This window comes from Delphinapterus leucas, chromosome 8 (genome assembly GCF_059928025.1).
Source record: "Delphinapterus leucas isolate spDelLeu-1000000601 "Yukka" chromosome 8, BTC_Dleu_Yukka2, whole genome shotgun sequence".
In the NCBI taxonomy this organism is placed as follows: domain Eukaryota; kingdom Metazoa; phylum Chordata; class Mammalia; order Artiodactyla; family Monodontidae; genus Delphinapterus; species Delphinapterus leucas.
Window position 1 is genome coordinate 8,747,074 of NC_143136.1, and position 23,479 is coordinate 8,770,552.

Here is a 23,479-nt window from a genome sequence, read left to right on the forward strand (position 1 = left end):
GAATTTATGACAGTTTCAAAGTATGGTAACCTGAGGCAAAAGAGCCTTCACTGCCAGCAGCCTACAGGAAAGAGAGAAGTAGGCAACTGGGCTGAAACGTTCATAACCCTTTCAAATACACCATTTAGCAAAAAGAGCCTGCTATCCAGAGATATCACCTTGCAGACACCTTAACTGGCTACACACAGGACCTAACCATTACTGTAAGCTATTTGGGTTACAGCTCAAAATATCAACTTTATTTCTGAGCATTAAACAGAACTTTGACTCTTTTTTTCCCTGTCAAATTGTGATGGGGAAGAGCTAAATCAGACTCCACGTTCCGATCTGTTTCTTAGACTTTAACCTTTGCTTTTCGTTGCTTTTGTTATTATAAACATACCTAATGGCCTGCCTCAGGGAACCCTGCCCACCTGTGGATGGCTGCAAGAAAGAAGAAACTAACACATCCTCTCTCCGAGTCTGGTCATTCCAGAAGATGCTTTGCAAGACTGATGGCCCTTTTACTTTAATTCACCACCTCTCCCTCTCTGATTCTATAAAAGAAACTGGCATCCAGACCCAGATAAGATGGTTTTCCAGAGACACCGGTCTGCCGACTTTCCGAATAAAGTCATATTCCTTGCCTCAAGACCTTGTCTCCGATTCATTGGCCTGTCATGCGGCGAGCAAAGCGAGCTTGGACTCAGTAACAAAAAGTTTTATGAGACAAGGACAACTAAGCTAAGATGCCTTGCCATGCAAGATCTCAACTTTTAATGGAGATGTCTTGGTCCATGTTATTTGAATGAAACTGTCGTAATCATGCCAGCAAAATTTATTGAGACTCTTTATATTTCAAAGCCACTGACATAATTTGTGCAAAAGTCCAAAGAACTGCATCCCAAGCTTTAAACAAAAGATATATACAACCAAAAGAATGCCAGTTAAGGTCACAAAGAGTGACCTTATATTTCCTATAATTTCCTGTATTATATAATTTCCTATAATTCGAGCATGAAATGAATCAATAACAAAAGTGATCCTACAGAAAAGCAGTCAAACTTTCCCTTGTTGACATTTCTACTTCATTTAGATGCATTGTTGTTGTTTTTTTTTAAGAGTAGATGAGGGGCTTCCGTGGTGGAGCAGTGGTTAAGAATCCACCTGCCAATGCAGGAGACACGGGTTCGAGCCCTGGTCCGGGAAGATCCCACATGCCGCGGAGCAGCTAAGCCTGTGCGCCCCAACTACTGAGCCTACACTCTAGAGCCTGCGAGCTACAACTGCTGAAGCCCGTGCGCCTAGAGCCCGTGCTCCACAACAAGAGAAGCCACCGCAGTGAGAAGCCTGCGCACCGCAATGAAGAGTAGCCCCCGCTCGCCGCAACTAGAGAAAGCCTGCGCGCAGCAACAAAGACCCAACGCAGCCAAAAATAAATTAATTAATTAATTAAAAAAAAAAGAAAAGTAGATGAGATTTGATTTTAGAGACATCTTGGCTGCTCAAGATGATACATTTTAAAATATGGATTTTTTTCTAACCTAACATAAAAAACAAATCAATCACTCTATTTTTATAATATCAAACAAATTTTTTTTGGTATTTAGATATAAATCGGCTCTTTGCTATTCTGCTAATCCACAAATACCGGAGGAAGAAAGTTAAGGCTTATAACTGGGAATATAGGTCATCATTTTCAAAAATAATATTTACAGCTCTGAACCCTAGGAAAATGATCAGTTGCCCATTGTCTGAAGGGGCCAAATGCATAATACCAGAAATGCTAAAAGATACTATTTCTGTATCTTTTTTAGATGACTAGGTGAAAATAATAATCCAATATGGTACATTGCCAACCTAAGTTTTTATTCTTAATGCCATTTTTAATATAATTCCTTTTGAGAGACTTTTCCACTCCAAGCACTTTTCTCACCTTCTTCAAAAGCTTCTGGAAATCTCACTCTGCCCATGAAACCTTCCTATCAAGACACATAATGATATATATATAATTTTGCTTTATCAAAATTTTTTTTTCTTTATTGGAGTATAATTGCTTCACAATGGTGTGTTAGTTTCTGCTGTATAACAAAGTGAATCAGTTATACATATACATATGTTCCCATATCTCTTCCCTCTTGCGTCTCCCTCCCTCCCACCCTCCCTATCCCACCCCTCTAGGTGGTCACAAAGCACTGAGCTGATCTCCCTGTGCTATGCGGCTGCTTCCCACTAGCTATCTATTTTACGTTTGGTAGTGTATATATGTCCATGCCACTCTCTCGCTTTGTCACAGCTTACCCTTCCCCCTCTCCATATCCTCAAGTCCATTCTCTAGTAGGTCTGAAGACACATAATGATATTATCCAACCATTCCATTTAAAAAACAACACCTGGGCTTCCCTGGTGGAGCAGTGGTTAAGAATCCGCCTGCCAGTGCAGGGGACATGGGTTCGAGCCCTGATCGGAAGATCCCACATGCCAGGGAGCAACTAAGCCCATGCGCTACAACTGCTGAGCCTGTGCTCTAGAGCCCGTGAGCCACAACTACTGAAGCCTGCGTGCCTACAGCCCGTGCTCCGCAACACGAGAAGCCACCGCAATGAGAAGCCCGCGCACCGCAACGAAGAGGAGCCCCTGCTCGCCGCAACTAGAGAAAGCCCGCACGCAGCAACAAAGACCCAACGCAGCCAAAAATAGATAAATAAATTTTTTTTAAAAAGAAATAAAAATAAAAAACAACACCTGGGGCTAGCATTGAATTGGGGGCTTGTCTGTGCCTTGTGGTCACTGCAGCCTTAGCAATGACCACAAGGCACAGAAGACACAGTGGTGACAACTAGCTATGGTGACACTGGGCCTGGGCTGGAGTCCCTGGTACAAGTGCCCTGCGGTGCTAATCTCTCATCTCTGTGGCAATACTGCATTTGGGGTTTTTTCTGCCACAGACATACACTGTGCCTGCCAGACTCAATTCCACAGACATCCTGCTTAGCTATCCTCAGAAAACGCAATTAAAATCAAACTTAAAGAAGGCTAGAAAAACCTCGTCTCCTTGCTGAAATACCAAATGAAAGGTCTGTAGAAAAATACAGCCTCTTCTACTTGCACTCCCCCTCCCATGTTTATTTCGTCTGCAAAACTGGGCCACTTATCAGAGACATAACTGGTTGCTGGTAAGAAGCTATCCCCCCAAACTGCAGGGCATACTGGGTGACAGGAGGTGGCAGAAACTCGGAAATCCAGGATAAGTTTCTCACCACCTTCCTGTCCCCAATGCCTAGGAGTCCAAAGACTGACTCTGAACAAGGACTAAACGGACTCAGCCAAAAACTGGGCTTCCCTGGTGGCGCAGTGGTTAAGAATCTGCCTGCCAATGCAGGGGACAAGGGTTCGAGCTCTGGTCCGGGAAGATCCCACATGCCACGGAGCAACGAAGCCCGCATGCCACAACTACTGAAGCCCGTGAGACTAGAGCCCGTGCTCCGCAACAAGAGAATCCATCGCAATGAGAAGCCCGCGCACCACAATGAAGAGTAGCCCCCGCTCGCCACAACTAGAGAAAGCCCACGCACAGCAACGAAGACCTAACGCAGCCAAAAATAAATAAATTAATTTAAAAAAGAGAAAAAAAAGAATTAAGGCAGTTCTCTGGGACCCAATGGACGCAGGTTGGGTGGTGGTTTTAAAATATGACTGCAGGGTCTTTGACGGTTCCTTCCCATCAAGAGGTGGAACGTAAGTCTCCTTCCTTTGAATGTGGGCTGGCTTTAGGAATTTGCTTCTAATGAATAGAACACACCAGAAACAACACTGCGTTACTTCAGAGACTGGGTTAGAAAAGATGACACGGCTTCCATCCAGCTCCCTCTGGGGACATTCACCCTGGGTGGGAACCCGGCCAACAGGCCCTGAGGAAGCGTCCACGTGGGCATTCTAGTCCAGGGCCTCTGCTGAGAGCTCAGCCGAGAGCCAGCATCAGCCACCAGACCTGTGCACGTGGAAGCCTTGGAGACGGCTCTACCCGGCTCCGTCTACACCCGGGAGACACCCCGAGGGAGAACTGACTGAGCCCACAACTCCCAGACCACGCAAGATGAAAGCAATAAGAATAAATGGACATGGTTGTTTTATGCCACTGAGTCTGAGGCAGCTTGCTGGGCAGCAAGAGGAAGAGAAGTAGTGAGGCAGAGGAGCATTTCTGGGGGTTGCAGGTCGAGCCCCGAGCGCCTGTCCCAACTGAGGAGCTCCAGCTGTGCTGAACGGGAGACAACCGGCCTGGACCCGCCCTGGCCAAGGCCCGGAGCTGCACTAACCCAGTAGGGAGCAGGCCTGGACAGCCGCAGAGACAGACCCCAGGTACGCGTCCTCCGCGTAACCATGCTGGGGGCAACGCCGCCTCCGGGAGCTCGAGGCTGCAGCCTGTGCCCCTCGGAGCGGTCCCCACTGCTCCTCTGTGTTGAGGCCCGGACCGAGGGCGTGAGTCCTGCAGCTCCTCCACGCAGGTCCCTCTGAGTTCCGGGAGGGGAGGCCCAGCTGCAGAGCCAGCGGCGCAATTAGAACCGCTGAGCTGGAGGCCCGCGAGGCCACCGAGGGCGAGAAGAAACACCCAAGCGCTTCCCACCTGAAGCTACTGAAGCACGCGTGGGAATCAAATCTGCAGCCCTGCTCATCATTCAGTTCCCTGGCACACCAAGAGCTAAATAATTTACTAATGCTTCTTTTCTTTAGAAAACTTTAACTCTCTAAAAGGAAACAGAAAAACAATGGCAGGAAGCTTTGCAATCCTCTCTAACATGACTGCTGTGAAAAGGGCAAATGTGTTATTTCACGTAGTGAAACTCCACCTGCTGGGAATTGAGGATTATGCCCTCAATACTTATCAAAGGCATGAAGCACATCATATAACCCTTTGCAACAGAATAATTTAAGCAGTTTTCATAATGTTGTATCACAGACAAAGAACCCCAACTGTGGCCACCAATTTCATGTTAACTAAAATTTTTCTCACCTTTCTGGAAAATGAACAGGTCTGGTAAAAATTACTAATCTTGGAAAACCATCATTTTATGCTAAAAGTGTAAGACTGGAATTCCTACTTTGAATGCAAAAAATGGAAATGCTTTGTAAGAACGAGAACTCCATATTGCTGTGGAGATAAGACCCTGTTAAAGTAGTTTAAGGTAAAAGTGAAAGATACTGAAGTAACTCTTTCCCTACCCACGCTGTACTGCACCTTCTAACTGTGCTGCTGCACTTAGGTCCCTCTGGCTCTTGCTTGGATTCTCGTTGTTTCTCCGTGTCTTAGTTACCTGACATACAAGACAAAGCTAACAATACCATCCACCCTGAAAAGGGGGTCTCAAGGAACGCAGATTAAAAAGGACTACAAAGCACTTCATAAATATTTAGATTTTTAAAGCCCTCGTTTGCCAAGTCCGCGGAATTCTCTCCATTTCATTACTTAAAACTCGAGTTGGCAAAGTTGTGATTTAAAATTTTTCATCTAGATGATTTACCTTTGTTGGTTTGTCCATTCTCCTTCTGGGATGAAAGAAGTTCAGGAAAACAGGCATTCAGGAGGCAGAAACTCAGGGTATCTCACATTGTGTTGGCCAATCTGAGAAAGAGCCCCAGCGTGGTAAAAAAGAAATCTCAGGACAGGGAAGGGCGCTTCTTAATGTTGCTATAAATAACTAAGACAGTTACCGACTTCTCGATTTTTGGGCGACTCATGACTCACAGATAAATCCTCCTCTATGCACCTCAAGAACCACTCTGTGAGTCCAACAGCCCCTAACTGGCCTCCTTCCCCCTTCAAAAACCTTCCCCACAGCTACCAAGACGTTTGACTAAAAGTGCAAATCTGAACTCATACCCTTTAACGCTGTAACTTCAGTGCTAAAACGTTAGCCTAAGGAAATTGAGAATGGGATGAAGAGAGCATGGTGCGGTAACTACAACCACAGACTCTGGCACCAGACTGCCTCCTGGGTTTAAATCTCAGCTTCCACACATCTGGCTGCATGTCTGATAGCAAGGTATTTACCTGTTTTATTTGGGTTTTCTTAATTAAAATATATATATATTTATTTATTTATTTTTGGCTGCGTTGGGTCTTCGTTGCTGCGCGCGGGCTTTCTGTAGTTGCGGCGAGCGGGGGCTACTCTTGGTTGCGGTGCGCGGGCTTCTCATTGCGGTGGCTTCTCTTGTTGCGGAGCTTGGGCTCTAGGTGCGCGGGCTTCAGTAGCTGTGGCATGTGGGCTTCAATAGTTGTGGCTCACGGGCTCTAGAGCACAGGCTCAGTAGTTGTGGCACATGGGATTAGTTGCTCCGCGGCATGTGGGATCTTCCCGGACCAGGGCTCAAACCTGTGTCACCTGCATTGGCAGACGGATTCTTAACCACTGCGCCATGAGGGAAGTCCCTGGGTTTTCTTAATTTTTCTGGTAACAGCTTTATTGAGATGTAATTCACATATTATATAATTCACCCATTCAAAGTGTACATTTCAGTGGTTTTCAGTACATTCACTGAGTTGTGCAACCATCACTACAGTCGGCTGTGGAACATTTTCATCCTCCAAAAAGGAAACGCTGTGCCCGTCAGCAGTCACCACCACCTCCCCCCCCCCCAGCCCTAGGCAACCACTGTCTACTCTCTGTAGATTTGCCCCCTCTGGCCCCTTCATACAAATGGAATCATACAATATGCAGCCTTCTGGGTCTGGCTTCTTTCATTTGGCATCATGCTTTCAAGATTCATCCATGTTGTAGCACAGATCAGTAATTCACTCACTTTTATTGCCAAATAATATTCCGTTATATGGACAGACCACATTTGGTTTATCCATTCATCAGTCGATGGACATCTGGGTTGTTGGCACTTCTTAGCTATTTCAAATAATGCTGCTGTGAACATTCATGTACAAGTTGCTGTGTAGACATATGTTTTCATTTCTCTTGAGTATACAGCTAGGAGTGGAACTGCTGGGATGTAGGTAATTTCTATGTTTAAACTTTGTGAAGACAACCTATTTTTGAAGAATATTTAATGATATGAGGAAATTCTCTCTTCATTTGATAAAAAATACTTTAAAATACACATACATATAGCTGTCTATCCTCGTTTATTGTAAACATTACATACTTTGGGGTGTATGTATGTACACAAATGCATTTCTGTGCTTTCCAAATGTTCTATAAGGAATATGATCAATTTTATAATCAGGAATAAAAAAAGAGTGTTTTTTTGTTTGTTTGTTTAGATATGTAAACATAACCATGCTATTCTTCTCCTTAAAATGGTTCAAAGGCTCCTCATTACTTACGGGGCCTCATAGGAACCTTCGTGCCCTGGGCCTGCCTAATCTCTGACTCTCTCTCTCAACTCTTCTGCTCCAGCAATACTGAATGCTTCATAGTTTCCCAAACATACAGGCTCAGTGCCTTTGCACGAGCTGTTCCCTCTACCTGGAACTCCTGTCCCTCATTCTATCTGCCTCACAGACTCCCATTGTACTGTTCAAAACTCCAACTTGCCTGAGACAACTATGTCTTGGCCTTTTCTTTGTGTCCCTAATTCCTAGCACAATATTCAACCTAATATATGCGTCGAACTGAACTCCAAATATTTCCACACGACAAGGGAAAGAAAGGAATAATGTCTATAGTTACCTGCTAGACTTCAGTATATTTGCTTCAAAGCATGTTGAACAGGATAAAAGGTAACAACTATTTGCAAACTATAATACTAACAGCTAACAGTCAGTAACACAAGCGCTTCCATGTGTTGGGCTGTTTTAAGCAAGTTTTTCACGTATTAACTCAATCCTCATATTATTCCAATGAAATGGGTGCTATTATTAATATAACTAATATGATTTACTACGTAAAAAATTTCTTTTAGAATCTTTACATCATCCCCATTACCTTTTTAAGGAGAAACGCTTTTTAAAAGTGTATTCAAGTAATCATAAACCAAGTTGGAAAAGTCCTAATTTCACTGAAAACTGTCCTTTTATATGGAACTCTAAGAGGGAAAAGAATTGGGTATGCAAACATAATGGTATGCGGGCAGAGGGTAGTATTGGAACAAAACCTTAAAGGATATAAAAGCAGAGAGGAGAGCTGTACTCAGCCCGATGGTGGGCGGTCTCAAGGCGAGGCTGAGGACTTGAGTACGGGCCACAGGGAGCCACCAGAGGCTTAGGAAGCTGAAGCAGGAGAAACACGCCATGAAATCCCAGGGATTTCAATTCAAAGAGTTCAATTAGGAAAAGAGAGTCCAGTGCTTTGGAGTTAGAACGGAAGCAGAAGGTATTATGCAGCACAGTGGCCTAAATGTTTTATTAAATTAAACAAAACAAACACCAACCTTACAATTCAAAATGCTATATTCTTGTTATGAAATAACTTTTGATACATTCTTGCTCAGAACAAAAGGAGATGAACGTCCTTAGAGACCCACGAGCTTTGGGAAATCAGCCTCCCACGGGCTGGGCGATCCGTGACATTCTTCCCCGGACAAGCTCCATTTACACCTGCTGCCTGGTCCGCTGTCCGGTCAGTGTTCCCTTTTTACTCTCAAAAGTGTCCCTATTTAAACTGGATTGTGGTGACGGCTGCACAACTCTATCCGTTTGCTAAAAATCATTAAACAATGTGCGTACCGCGGGTAAATTTCACAGTGTGTAAATTACAGTTGTTTTTTATTTATTTATTTTTAACATATTTATTTATTTATTTGGCTGTGCCGGGTCTTAGTTGTGGCACTTGGGATTTCTAGTTGCGGCATGTGGGATCTAGTTCCCTGACCAGGGATCGAACCCGGGCCCCCTATGTTGGGAGCACGGAGTCTTAGCCACTGGACCACCAAGGAAGTTCCAACAAAGTTGTTTTTTAAAAGTCCTAATTTGAGGCTTCCCTGGTGGCGCAGTGGTTGAGAGTCCGCCTGCCGATGCAGGGGACATGGGTTCGTGCCCCGGTCGGGGAAGATCCCACATGCCGCCGAGCGGCTGGGCCCGTAAGCCATGGCCGCTGAGCCTGTGCGTCCGGAGCCTGTGCTCCACAACGGGAAAAAGTCCTAATTTGAGTGGCAAGTTATATATGACTTGTCCATACGCCACGGCCTCAAGGCCTTCAAAGTGACTAGCTGATCTTTTGCGAAGGACAATTCTTCCAAAGAGTTATTTTTCAGGAAGACAGACTTTTTTTTTTCCTACTCAGACAGCTTCTCAGCACATGACATGAAAATAGGACCCTCGCCGCGTCTCAGAGACCCAACGCCATAGAAGTCAATCCTTTGCAGCAGTGGTCCCCAACCGTTCTGGCAGCAGGGACGGTTTCGTGGAAGACAATTTTTCCGCGGATGGTGAGGGCGATGGTGCGGGTGGTGATGCGAGCCATGGGGAGCGGCGATGAAGCTTCACTCACTCGCCCGCCGCTCACCTCCTGCTGTGCAGCCCGGTTCCTAACAGGCCACGGACTGGTTGGCACGCTCCCATTAACGCTTAATTCGCTCTTAAGTATGAAAGCAGCACGACCACAACTATCCCTGTTTGAGGACACCTAGGCCAGTGAGCTGCTCTAACACCATAGGTGGCCTCCATATGCTTCAAAAGGATACATATAATGTTAAAAGCTTCGGCGTGTTACTGGCTTTAAAAATTAAAGCCAGAAACTTTTCCAACTTCAACTTTAATTCTGGAGTCCAAGGATCCTGAAGGAAAGGAAAAAAAAAAACAAGGAAAAAAAAGAAAAGCACTAGATCATTAAATGCCAACAAACATTGTCAAGTTGTGGCCTTTAGGGTTAAATAACTCCACCACAGTTACTGAAATCAGAAGCAAGATGTCTTGCCAGTGGTGTGATGCTGTAAAAAACAGGTTTTAGGACATTTCACCAATTCACTTATAGAAGATTCGAGAGCCCACAGCAGGAGGAAAGAAGAGAGTACTTTCATATACAGAGAAAAAATAACCCTGTACATGATTTGAATTTTTCATGTGATTTAAACACAAGCCTGATAAGTAACCTTATTATGTTGAATACCAAAAATAATGCAGTATGGTTTAGGCATATGTGGCACTGGCAGGAATACACAATTATCGCTAAGTTACTGAGAGTCTCCAGAAGAAGAAGACTCATTTCCATAAACCTCATCCAGACAAGAAAAACAGAAAGAAGCTGTTATCTGCCTCAAATACTCCATCACGTCCAGCATCATGACATACATCTAGTTTGATTTGCTCCTTAAAAATAAATTATTTATCTCAAATAATGCTCATTGAGAAGGAAAAAATAATGACTCACGTAGTAAAAGAATAAGTGTCACAAGCAACCATCTTTCTCAGGACAATTTTTCTGAGTCTTCAGACAAAAGTATCCGCCACCTAAACCAAGAAGTTCCACTAGAAAGAAGCTCTGCCACTAAAAACTCATGTCCACTTACCTCTGAGATCCTGCCCCATCTCCCCCAGATCTGCCCATCCTTCCCCATTCCTCCCCCCAGCTCTAATCCTCATCCACGCCTCCCACGCCACCCCATCAGTCCCTCCAGTGCGTTGTCTGACCCTTTGAAAAAACACTGCCAGAAAAGCAGAAAAGTCTGATATTTTAAAAAGATTTTGTAATTCCCCGACACAGCATGATGACTTCATTTCTCATGTGTCTGTTGTGGGTTGAATTGTGCCCCCTAAAAAGACATGTTGAAGCCCTAATCTCCTCAGAATGTGAGGCCAGGGGAACGGGGACGTTGCAGATGGAATTAGCTATTAGTGTAAGCTCTTAATCCAATATGACTGCTGTCCTTATAAGAAGAAGGGAATTTAGACACAGACACAGAGAGAAGATGGCCACGTAAAGACAGAGCAGAGATCTGGAATTATTCAACCACAAGCCAATAGACACCTGAGGCTACCGGAAGCTGGAAAAGGCAAGGAAGCATCTTCCCCTAGAAGCTTCGGAGAGCGCACGCCCCTGCCGATACCCTGATTTCAGACTTCTGGCCTCCTAAACTGCAGGACAATAAATTTCTGTTCTAAACCACCCGGTCTGTGGTCCTTTGCTATAGCAGCTGCAGGAAACTAATAGCGTGCTCCAGCTCAAGGCTCTCTGTGCTCAACCATATAGAAAAGAATCTCAGGAAAGGTCTGCTAGATTGGCCAACATAAACGAAGACATCTTAAAAAACAAAACAAAATAAAATATGTGGGTATCCCTAGACACACTACAGTGAAATTATACAACCTTAAAGGCCAGAGAAAAAAGACAGACCACGTACAAAGGAACAGCAATTAGACTGACGGCCAACTTCAAAATTGCAACAGTGGGAGCCAGGAGATGAAATAAAAATACCTTCAATGTCCCAAAAGAAAGTAACTGTCGGTTCCAATAAAGATGTTAAAAAGAAAAAAAAAAAAGAAAGCAACTGTTGGGACTTCCTGGCAGTCCAGTGGTTAAGACTCTGCACTCCCACTGCAAGGGGCACGGGTTCAATCCCTGGTAGGGGAATTAAGGTCCCACATGCCGCGTGGCCAAAAAAAAAAAAGAAGAAAAGAAAAGAACTGTAAACCTAGTATTTTAACCCTATCTGAGAAAGCAATAAAGATGTTTTCAGGCAAACAAGAACTGAAAGAAGGGATCCTCAACTAAAGGAGATTTTAAAGGAATGTATTTAAGGTAGAGGAGAAAATGATCCCAGATGGAAGGTCCTCAGCGCAAGATGGAGTGGTAAGCAAACATACTGGCAAACCTAAAGGTAAATCTATACACATACTGACTGCATAAAATAATAAAAATTTCAAATTTGTGTGGTTAAAGTATATAACTAAAATATTTGATAATAATAGCACGTAAGTTGGGAAGGAGATAAATGAGGTTAATGCATTCTAAGGTCCTTGTAATGGTCAGGAAGAGAATAAAGACATTAACTTTAGATTTTATTATGTACACTGAAGTATCTGTGATGACCACTGAAAGAATATATTTAGAGAGTAGGGCTTCCCTGGTGGCGCAGTGGTTGAGAGTCCGCCTTACGATGCAGGGGACACAGGTTCGTGCCCCGGTCCGGGAAGATCCCCCATGCCGCGGAGCGGCTGGGTCCGTGAGCCATGGCCGCTGAGCCTGCGCGTCCGGAGCCTGTGCTCCGCAACGGGAGAGGCCACGACAGTGAGAGGCCCGCGTACCGCCAAAAAAAAAAAAAAAAAAAAAATAGAGAGTAGCAAGAGGAAAAAAAATGGAATAAAATGACTCTCCATGAACACTGATGGTCTCTAAATTCCTGAACTCTGAAGAAGAACTTGGCCTCTGCCTTGGAACATCAGACCTGCTGCGGCCTCAGAGGGACCCTTCCCTGACGCTGCCGGCTCATCCTCACCGTGATCTAAGCTGTAGCCACACTGCCATGTCATAATTCTCATAAACAGAAGCCTTGACTGTGAGAACTTTCACAACTTTCTAACCGTTTCATATTTTCAACCTTCTAGGAGAAGACGGTAAAACTAAATTTGGACTGACCAAAGAAACAAGCACAGAATTCAGCTGTGCTACTATACAACAATCCGGCTTTGATGAGCTCAGTCAACGACCTGACCTTCAGTTTAGCAGCTACTATTCAGGGGTAATGAAATTTGTTTTACTGAATTATAGCAGAAACTGAAATGTACTGAGCTTGGAAGAACTGCATCCGCCGTTCAATGGCAGGGGAGTAAGCACCATACAGATTCTTGGAAACAGAGCGAGATCTTTAGAAAAAGTATCTCGTTATATCAAAACATTTGTCTCTAAATACCTTTCAATAAACCTCTCAGTGGGACATACTAATTTTACTAAGTCAACAAAAATTACCTTAATAGGTAAATCTTATTCATAAATATTATTCTAAAATGTCAACTAAAATGAAGTATAACAATTAAAAGAGCTATAGGCAAATAGTCTGATGGTAATACAGTACACAATCAGGTAACCAAATATATACCAAGTAAGGGAGAATTTTAACACAAATCAAAATATGCATAGCCAGTGATTGTGTAAAGCAGCCTAGTTTTTTTTCAGGCTACTAATTTTCATCGTAATTGAATAAGTTATTGTTTCAATACCGCAGAAGTATACACAGAATGATTTGAGAGGTTAGTATATTTTAAAATATTTTGTCAGTCTGGGTTAACAAGTCTTGGTGCAACAACAAAAAAGCACACTTTATAGCACAAGAAAAGTTTGTTAAAGCAAACTACCTGTACATTCTTTTAAAATACAACATAACATAAGCAAATTTTAGCCTTTTTACAGCATCATTCAGAAAGCACCAATGTATACAAGGTGAGACTGCCATGCTGCCCAGGATCTGAGACAAGGTTCGGAGGTGGTCACTTACCTGGAAAAGCTCTTTAAATGAGGGGTGGACCATGGGATTGGGAACAAAAGGCAGGGCATAGAAAGGGAGAAACTCCGTGGTCTGGCTCAGCGCTGCCCCTTTGGTCTCCAGGTAGGTTTTGAAATAAGAAATCCTTTCATCCAGTTCCTCTTTGTCCTGCGAGGAAGGAAGGATGCTCTTTTGAGATCTCCTGCTTGAGGCCAGCTCACCTGTTCACCTGTCCTCTCTCCGAGGCTCCTTCAGTTCCCGCCACGTCGCTGGCATCCTCCCCGTCTGGCCCAGCCTGCGTGCTGTCACCAGTCATCCTAACATCACTCCTATTTCGCCCCTGCGTGAAACTGTCAGGAATATCAGAGAACTAGATATATGATACACACAGTTCAAATGCTGCCTTTTCAATCTATCGTTACCATTTTCTCATATCCTTAAGATTCTTCATAAACATCATTCTTAATGGCAGGACGAAACCTCATCTCGTGGGTCTATCATAATTTATTTAGCCAATTCCCCCATTATTAGATATGTACATTGTTTTCATAGCTCAGATATCAGAAATAAACATTTGTCTGCGTTGCTGTGATTTCCTTACGAGAGGTTTTTAAGGGTGAACAGTTACTGTTTTTAACATGGAACGCTTCAGGAATTTGCATGTCATCCTTGCGCAGGGCCATGCTAATCTTCTCTGTGTCGTTCCAATTTTTTTTTTTTTTTAGTATATGTGCTGCCGAAGAGAGCACTTAAAGGTGAATAGTTTTTTGAAATGGAAGTTTTCCATACCATCGTTCCTTTCCTTTATCAGGCTAACTAAGAAGTGATCCCGCCTGCTTCGCTGCTTCCAGGTGTAACCCCAGGCAAGTCGGGTCCCCCGCCAGGGTTTCCATTTTCTCCTGGGCCTCAACGAGAAGGTCCACCCTGGCCTCGCCTGTTACGTCCCTCACAGCCTCATACACAGGCCAATTCTTCTCATCAGTGCATCTCACTTCACCTACACCGTGAAGCCCACCGGACTTAAAAAATTTATTGATCTTTCTATCTTACAGAAAAATGGAAAAATTAGAAAATAAAAATAAATGCAAAGAAAATGAAAAGTCTCCCACAACGGCACCCACAGGAGTCCTATCCTAAGGAACAGCCTTCCAAGAATGGCTACCACAATGTGCTGTAAAGCTGCTCCTCTACCACTGAGCCTTCCTGTGGCCCCCTGACATTTGATAAGTTAACACAGGTCCTGGGAGCAGTAGCCAAGGCGTGGAGAAGCCACGAAACAAATGTGCGTGGTCCGATGTCAGCCTGGCCTGCTCCCCTTCTGTCATTCTCTCCGTGCTCCAAGGTTCACCTGCAGAGAAGTTTGCAGCTGCTCCCCTCTCCCCTTCACAGTTCCAGTCCCACACCTGCAGGAAAAGACTGCAGAAGCTAAATTCAACTTATCACTCAAATGAACTTTCACAGACGGGCATACCATTTTCCCACTGTTTAAGCTTACATTTATCTTCTAATATATGGTCGAAAATGTGGTCTAAACACGTATTTTCTTAGACATACATGTCGAGGTATTCAGGAAAATGATGTAGGTTTCATTACAGAAGTGATTAACTTTCCATGCAAATTAGAAAATAAACTGCTGGGAATGAGATAGAAAATCATTCATCAGGATGTAAGACACCTACTCCTTAGAAGCAATATGGTAAAATGGCCACAAAACTAAACTAATCCTCATTTGCAAAACATAACACATTCTCCTTTAACACACCATTTGGACCAGCCCACGCCATAAGGTGAACCTACAGGTCTCCCTGTGGAGTGTTTCAGAAGATAGATGGCAAAGTGGATGTGTAGGTAGAATTCCAACTTCTGGGCGAGGGAGTCGCCAGCCCGGATGGAACTGGGGATGTGCCCCTCCCACAAATCGAAGAACACCTTCTGGTCTCCACTGTCAAACGCAGCAAGGAGGTCCTTCTGTGGAGAAGACATCAGAGTGAAGCCTGGTCATAGGGGTGCCCCTTCTCTCGACACCCCGAATCCTCACACCCTCCCACTACCTTGGATACCGGTATACTCCATCGTTTCAGTGTGAGCAGAATTAAGTCTCCTTTTCAGAGGTAAGGGATAGGGAAATAGAGACCCAGAGGGCTTCAAACTGCCTAGGCTGAGATTCCTACAGACCGACCCTGGATTTCCACTGCTCTGCAACATCAAATCTGAGCACTCTAAAGAACAGACACAACACTGAAGGTCTCTGAGATGGAAGGAATCAGGCATAGGCCAAAGATTGAGCCCAGAGACTCATAGGCAAGGGAATACATTGAGGTCGCCCTTTGGACTTGCTGACCCACTGCACGCAACTGATGAGAACAGGCCAGGCCCAGAGCCCAGCCAGGCCTCAGTGGAACAACCTCATACCTATGGCAAGTTGCTGACACCACAGCTGCCAAGTCCCTGAGCGCCTGGGAGCTCAGCCACACGGAACAGTCGATCCCAGGCCTGGGAGGTGGGTGCTGCCACGTGCCCGCTGTTGCTAGAAGCATGTCTGGCGGAGAGGGCAGTGTGGGAAGCAACCATAGAGCCCAACACATGCAGGTAGTGACTGCCCGGGCCCTCCCGTTCCAGGAACAAGGAAGCCTGGGCTGGAGATGGAGGAGGGCGCACAGGCCCGGCACCAACCCGACCTCGGAGCTGTGCCAGTCTGACTATGTGGGGCAGAGACAGCTTCCCGACTCGCCATGCAATAGCTGAAACAGAGAATTCTGGAGAAAGGTGGTGGCAGTTCCCATGTCACCTGTCTCACAGGAAAAATGACAACTGACCCGTCACAGACAGCTGCTGTGTAATCTTGCAGATTTAGGTATAAGGCAGAATCACAAGGACTTCCTGTGACTCATATTGTCTTCCTTTTTGTATCAAATGCCCAAGATCCTCAGACCTACATTTTGTGCTCAGCTGCAAAAGCTTTTCTCGGAGTACATTTTCTATAGAATCACCAGTTCCCCAACCCATCACCACCACTATTTACCACCATTATTTGGTCATTGTTCTTTTATACTTTTTTTAATGGTTTTACATTTTTTCTGTAAAACTGTCTTTTTTTTTTTAAGGTTACACATTCTATTTGTTTATAATCAAACTTTTTAACATTATAAAATAGAAGTGTACAGAGAACAATGTTACATTGTTTGGTCATCCTTAAGCCAAAGACATTCACTGATAAGGAATCTTCCACTGTGAATCTTACAAAAATGTTCTCTACGTGACGTGACCGAGAACAACTGTCTCTGAATATTACCTTAGTCTGGAAGGGATTGGCATACATTTGAAAGAAACTCAGAATGTTTCAAAATAAGCCCTACAGTGAAATTCTACCTCTTCAAAACTGGCCTCTTTCTGTCTCTCAGCCCTGGAAACAGCGAAGGACAGCTGGTCAGCAACTGCAGGCAGGGCGGGTAGCAAAGTAAAGCAGAGGCAGCTAAGCACCGCCACCTCTGGAAGAAACTGGGGGAGCCTGGCCAGAGGATCCCCTTTTCTTGTCACTGACTGATGCAAAGGTGGAGGGGAGCCTCCCAAGGGTGTGCTGCTGAGGCCCGGCCCCGCCCCAGGCTCACCTCGGCTGAGCTCTGAGCGAACCCCACGAGCCACTCTGGGGAGGACTGTCCTGCGAGAGGTCCAGTGACTGTGTGAATGAGGTGACCGCAGACTCTCGTGGGTATTTTAAAGCTTGGAGTCAAGGTACTTTCATAAATGGCTTGGCAAAGGAAGTCTATGTGTCCAATGGCCCATCTACACTTTATTCTAAACTCTACCTTTGTAGACCTGGGACTACAAACCTTTGCTGTGCCATTATACTCCCAATTTATGAATCATATTCTGTACCTGGAAATGGTCCCTGCATTTAAAGTAATATCTACACATAGAGCAATCCAGTGTTACAACTCATAGGGTCACAAAATATTAACTTCTCAGATGTAAACCATGATCACAGCCAGCATTATGAAGATCAAGAAATTTACATACCACCAATAATCACCTATAAACACACACACACACACACACATTCTTACAGAACTGTGCTTAGGGAAACTCTCCCTTTGCTGAGTGCCAACTTCACAAATGTCCCTAAGTCACTGCTCCAGGTATTATTGTTTGGGAAATCTGTAATGGCAGGACACAGCTGTTTACTGAATGAGCAGAAAAGACAGGCTTCTCACTATCAGAAAGTTTCAAGGTCTTTCAAGTTAAGTACAGCCTCTGTTTCCATGTCTAATAATGACTAGATTCTTGTTTCACGTTCTGAAAAGTGTGCTCCAGGGTTGGGAGCTATCATCAGGCTGCCCGATGCATCACTGACAGAAGAGCCTGCGTCTGAAGCGGTGGCAGCTCAGAATCCAGGTGCATGAGCACTGGAGGGGCACTGGGTCGGGGGCCATTGCGACGGTGCCCCTGCTCAATGGTACCCCGTGCCAGGCCACTGGGGAGTCAGGCTGTGGCCTGACCTCCAGCTACTCAGTGGGACTCTCAAACAGAGTCTCATATTTTTCTTAGAAGTATGTATATTGAAACAAATAAATTTATTAAAATAATAAAATCACGCAAATCTGAAATACGCTGCCTCAGGAAACGGTATGTTCTCTTGTCACTGGATGTATTCACGGTGAATCAATCACTTACCTAGAATGTTACAAATGGGGTGGAGCATCAAATAATGGTTGAAATGAGGACTTTTAAGATCCTGTCTAACCCTGAGAGTTGAGGACCATGTAATACCTGCCCTTTGCAGCCCACTGCCACAGGCTCACCGCTGCCCAGGCCTTGCTTTGAAAGGATGCTGCCTTGCATATGGCTCTTGCTCCCTGCCCCCTCCGACCTCCCCGAACTAGAAGGCAAGCACCATGAGGGCAGAGATTTTGTTTTGTTTTGTTCATTGCTGTGTCTCCAGTACCTGGAATTCATAACCTAAAACTCCTCAGAATGGGGACCACATTAGTCTTAGTTTCTAAGCATTGCACGGTTTCTTCTTGCCAAGAAATGTATGTGAAAGATCTTATGTTGCCACCCATTTCCTAGGATACAGAGATTTGAAAATGACATTGCTCATTTATCCATAAACATCTGTACAGTCTAAGAGTCGCTGTGCCCCGGTCCCCGGAAATAGTCCAACATCCTCTAATGGCAGCACTTCTTACAAATTTGGAGCATCTTGATTATCTACAGAAATCAAAAAAAGTAAAATGTTACCTGGATTATCGATGATTTGGAGTCCCTTAAAGAGCCACATGCTGATTTAGATAACGGTTTTCCTTTTATTTTGCATTCTTTTGAAAATGTTTTCAAGGTGTCTTCAAATTCAGCAAAATCTAAATACTATTTAAAAAAGCGCATAAATGTATATATATTTCTCTGTTTTAACATCAACAAAGTAACCATCTTTGATGTAACTGTACCAGCTCAATATTATCGCAAAATTTATAATGGGGTTAATGAACTGTCATCTTTGGGAGAAGCAATTTGGGATCCAGCTTAGAATTTACTTACTGACATGCACACTAAAAAACTAGAAAGACAGTATCATAGAAAACATTTATTTACAGCAAATAAATTTGTTTTTAGAAGGAAAATGTGAGCTGCATTATAATTTATGTTTTAATTTTGGCCCCGTCGCACGGCTTGCGGGATCTTAGTTCCCCAACCAGGGATCGAACCCATGCCCTCGGCAGTGAAAGTGCAGAGTCTTAACCACTGGGCCACCAGGGAATTCCCTTATTATAATTATTAACAGAAAATAAGATGATATGTGCAGCAGCCTGAAAAAGGCAAAAGTGATCAAAGGACCTGATGGCTTTGGGTCTAAGTAGGTCTCTGGGAATTTGTTACTTGAAACAGAGGGATTAGAGGTAATGCTTGCCCCTAAGAACAAAAGGTAAGTCATTAAAAGATGGGCAAAGTCATCAGCCACCTTCAAGCACTAATGATCCCCGCCCACCCCGTCCTGAAACGCCCCCTGCCTTGTGTTAGTGACATGCATTACTTCTACTGCTGCTCTCCACTCTTCTCCGCCCTTCTTTACAGTTTGTGTCGGTCGTAACTTTCTGTTTCCACCTCCTCTAACTGTGGCTATTTCTCCAGGCCCTATCCACAATCCTCTGCTGTGACAGCTTGGAAAATTTATTCACGATCACACCAAATTCCAAAGCTGCATTCCCAGGGTGGATGCCGTATCCCTGCTCCATGGCCATGTCTCTCAACGCCTAATGGACAGTTCAACCACACAGTAAAACAGTAGCAACCATTTCTTTAGCACCAACTCCATGCCAGCCCCTGCTAAAGGCAGTAGAGAATACCAAAAAGCATACGGTGTGGGTCTTATCCTTCAAAAGCTTTCAGCGTAGGACACCTAAATGTCCATTAATAGGCAACAAGTTAAATGATGATGCAGCCACTCAGTGAAATACTCTACGGCATTCAGAAGTGTGAGGCAGATCACAGGGAGAGGGTCACACTGTCTACTGCTGACAGATGAAAGGCAAGCTGCAGAACAATGCGTGTGGTATCACCACGTTTTGTAAAACAAACTATAGTCGCGTGAATACATTTTGAATACTCATAGAAAAAAGTCTGGAAAGGTAATATACTAAGCCATTAACAGTGGTCACTGCAGGAGGGCAATTCACTGTTTATGCTTCTATACTGTTTGAATCTGTTACCATGAGCATGTGCTGTCTTTATAACTTTCTTTAAAGGAATTCTAAAAAGCAGCTTTACAATTTCAGTTTAGTTATGAAAGCAAAATATAAATACATGGAAAATTATAAAAAGGAAAACAGATAACTGTAATGTAATGATAGAAACATTACAAGGCATTACAGAATTTCCTGCATTGTAAAATACAAGTTTTACAAGTTTGCAAGATCTTTTTCTGTGACCCGTGTTTTGTAAAACATACCTCTTTCACTAGTCCAAGTAATTCTGATTCATGAGCCAGAATGTCCCCCATATTGAACCGTTACTGTTAATTCTCACAGCAAAAATCTCTACAAGGCAAAAACATAAGACAAAGGCTATCATTCCAACTGTCTGTAAAATAACAAAAAGATAGCTGTAGTGGGCAGAATAATGGCCCCCATGTCCTAATCCCCAGAACCTGTGAAAATATTAGGTTGCATAGAAGGGGTGGATTAAGGCTACAGATGGAATTAAGGTTGCTGATCAGCTGACCTTAAAATAGGGAGAGTAGCCTCGATTATCTGGTGGACCCAACATAATCACAGGGGTGCTCATCAGGGAAAGAGGGAAGCAGGAAGGTTGGCATCAGAGTGACGCAGTGGGAGAAAGACTCAACCCGCTGTTGCTGGCCTTGAAGATGGAGGAAGGGCCGGGAGCCAAGGAATGCGGGCGGCTTCTAGAACCTGCGAAAGGTAATCAACTGATTCTCCTCTGGAGCATCCAGAGAGGAACAAGCCCTGCCAACACCTTGAGTTTAGTCCAGTGAGACCCATTTCAGCCTTCTGACCTCCAGAACTGTAAGACGATAAATCTGGGTTGTTTTAAGCCACTACATTTATGGTAATTTATTACAGTAGCACTAGGAAATACAGTGGCTAAAGTCAAAAGTAATTCTCTCTTCTATGACAACTACTTAAAATGAACGTGATCAAGGACTGGAGGGTGGTATAAATGAGACAGTCAAGGATTGCTGGTGAGAGGGAGGAAGATTATTTTTCTAACGTGCTATCACATGGTATGTGTAATTCAAACAGTCAAAAGCATAAAGTGTATTTAGAACAAAATAGAGTGTAATGATAAAGTCAATTCATTTACTTTAAGAAAGGATATGCACTAGAATTAGTCTCATGGAAAAAACACAGAGTCACTAATCCCTCGCTCTGCTTCCAAGTAAAAAACATTAAACCCAGAAATAGAGTCACAGATGTAGAAAACAAACTTATGGTTACCAGGAGGGAAAGTGGGGGGACGGATAAACTGGAAGATTGGGATTGATATATACACAATACTATATGTAAAATATATAACTAATAAGGATCTACTGAATAGCACAGGGAACTCTACTCAATACTCTGTAATGACTTATATGGGAAAAGAATCTAAAAAAAGAGTGGATACATGCATATGTATAACTGATTCACTTTGCTGTACACCTGAAACTAACACAACACTGTAAATCAACTATACTCCAATAAAAAATACAAAATAAAAAGTTTCTAAAAAATGCAAAACAAAAATTAAACAGTCACAAAAAGATATCAGGTACTACTTAAAAGAAATCTTTTTTTTTTTTTTTTTTTTTTTTGCGGTACGCAGGCCTCTCACTGTTGCGGCCTCTCCCGTAGCGAAGCACAGGCTCCGGACGCGCAGGCTCAGCGGCCATGGCACGTGGGATCCTCCCGGACTGGGGCACGAACTCGTGTCCCCTGCATAGGCAGGCAGATTCTCAACCACTGCGCCACCAGGGAAGCCCCAAAAGAAACCTTTAATGTCACCCGAAGTCCATAGTCATTCAGCCTTATGCTACCGGAAGAGGAGGTGGTGTGCATTTACACAACTGTTAACACAAGGTTCATACACCAGAGAATTTATTAGGTCAGTTTTTTAAAAATTAAGTGCAAGAATGTCCAACATCTTTTATATTTTCAAAACACTTAAATAAATAAAACGTCATGAAATTTTTTAAAGTAAGTCTTTCTTCTCTTCCTGCCACCCCTCCCCAAGGTGTACCCAAAGCAGCCACTCCCTGGACCCCACTCCCAGTCTCCTCCCCGCGGCTGGTTGCCCATAACCTCAGAGGAATTACAAAGCCTGGGCTCTAATGCTAACTCTGCCATTCACTGGCACCTGATCTGGGGATCTGGGGCACATCACTGGAACCTGTTTCTATCTGTAAAATAAAATGGAGAATTTATCAGATCTCTTCTAGTTCTAAGAATGCATGATTTGGGACTTCCCTGGGGGTCCAGTGGTTAAGACTCCACGCTCCCAATGCAGGGGGTCCAGGTTCGATCCCTGGTCAGGGAACTAGATCCCACGTGCATGCTGCAACTAAGAGACTAAGAGTTCACGTGCCACAACTAAGGAGCCCTTGAGCCGCAACTAAGAGCCAGTATAACCAAATAAATAAATAAATATTAAAAAAAAAAAAGAATGCGTGATTCTGTAACCTTACATTTTTCTGCCCATAACAGTACATTCAGTTTGAAATATTTGAACGCAAGTCCGGAAGACGAAATTTAGAAATCTCCCCCTTTTCATTCTCTCTGTCTCCCCGTCACTGTCTCGTGCCTTTGTCTGTCCCAAGGTCCCTCCACACCACCTCCCATCACCTCCCTCTCCACCTCACTCCAATGTCTAAGCTACAACAAGGGATCTTTCCCCTCCTGTTTTCGACCCTCCCGTGGTTCCACCTCTAGATGAAGGCCAGGCTCCTTCGGCCCAACTCTCATCTCAAAGTCTACACCACTTGGCCTCCAACACTCTTCCTTTTGCTCCATAGGCTTGAGCCACATGGGCCACCGTGCGGTTCCAGCGCACACCCGCTGGACCTGCCCTGCACATGCCTGCCCTCCCTGAGGGCTCTGCTTTCACTGCCCCCTCTGCCTCGTGGCCCCTCCTCCAGGCATCCACGTCCCACTCAGGTCTCTGCTTCAAAGTCACCCCCTCAGAGCCTTGCCCTGACCACCCTCCCTAAGGAGCAAGCCCTCGGTCACTTCCTACCCTTTCTGCTGCTTTACGTTTCTCAGCAGCACTAAGCACCCCCTGACAGGAACATCCTTCCATTAACATATCTGCTCACTGTCGCTCCCACCCCGGGGTACAGATTCCACGAGGAAGACACGCGTTCACTTGGCATCCCCAGTGACTGGACCAGTGCCTGGCACACTGTGGGTGCTCAAAATTACTTATTGAGCGAATGGAAAGAATTTCAGATATGAAGAAAATACGGCAAGGAAGGAGACAGAGCACGGAGGAGAGGGGTCTGGGGACATTTTAGAAAGGGTGGTCGGGGGACTTCCCTGGTGGTTCAGTGGTAAAGAATCTGCCTAACAATGCAGGGGAGGTGGGCTCGATCCCTGGTCAGGGAAGATCCCACATGCTGCGGAGCAACTAAGCCCGCGTGCCACAACTA

The 23,479-nt window shown here is 44.4% G+C and overlaps 1 protein-coding gene and 1 pseudogene across 8 annotated transcripts in view; both read right to left on the minus strand.

Moving 5' to 3' along the window:
• Positions 1 to 23,479, minus strand: part of ARMC9 (armadillo repeat containing 9) — a 145,639-nt gene that overhangs the window by 117,014 nt on the left and 5,146 nt on the right. For all 8 annotated transcript variants that reach the window (XR_016394010.1, XM_030760484.2, XM_022567944.3 and 5 more), the window contains exons 2-7: positions 20,285 to 20,372; positions 18,580 to 18,705; positions 15,139 to 15,309; positions 13,354 to 13,509; positions 9,607 to 9,699; positions 5,499 to 5,523 (exon numbers count right to left, since the gene is read on the minus strand). Coding sequence is in view for 7 of the 8 variants with exons in the window: in XM_030760484.2 (XP_030616344.1) it covers positions 5,499 to 5,523; positions 9,607 to 9,699; positions 13,354 to 13,509; positions 15,139 to 15,309; positions 18,580 to 18,705; positions 20,285 to 20,335 (622 nt within the window). In the remaining variant the exon portion in view is untranslated. The remainder of the gene's footprint in view (positions 1 to 5,498; positions 5,524 to 9,606; positions 9,700 to 13,353; positions 13,510 to 15,138; positions 15,310 to 18,579; positions 18,706 to 20,284; positions 20,373 to 23,479) is intronic.
• Positions 13,974 to 14,071, minus strand: LOC115802197 (U6 spliceosomal RNA; annotated as a pseudogene).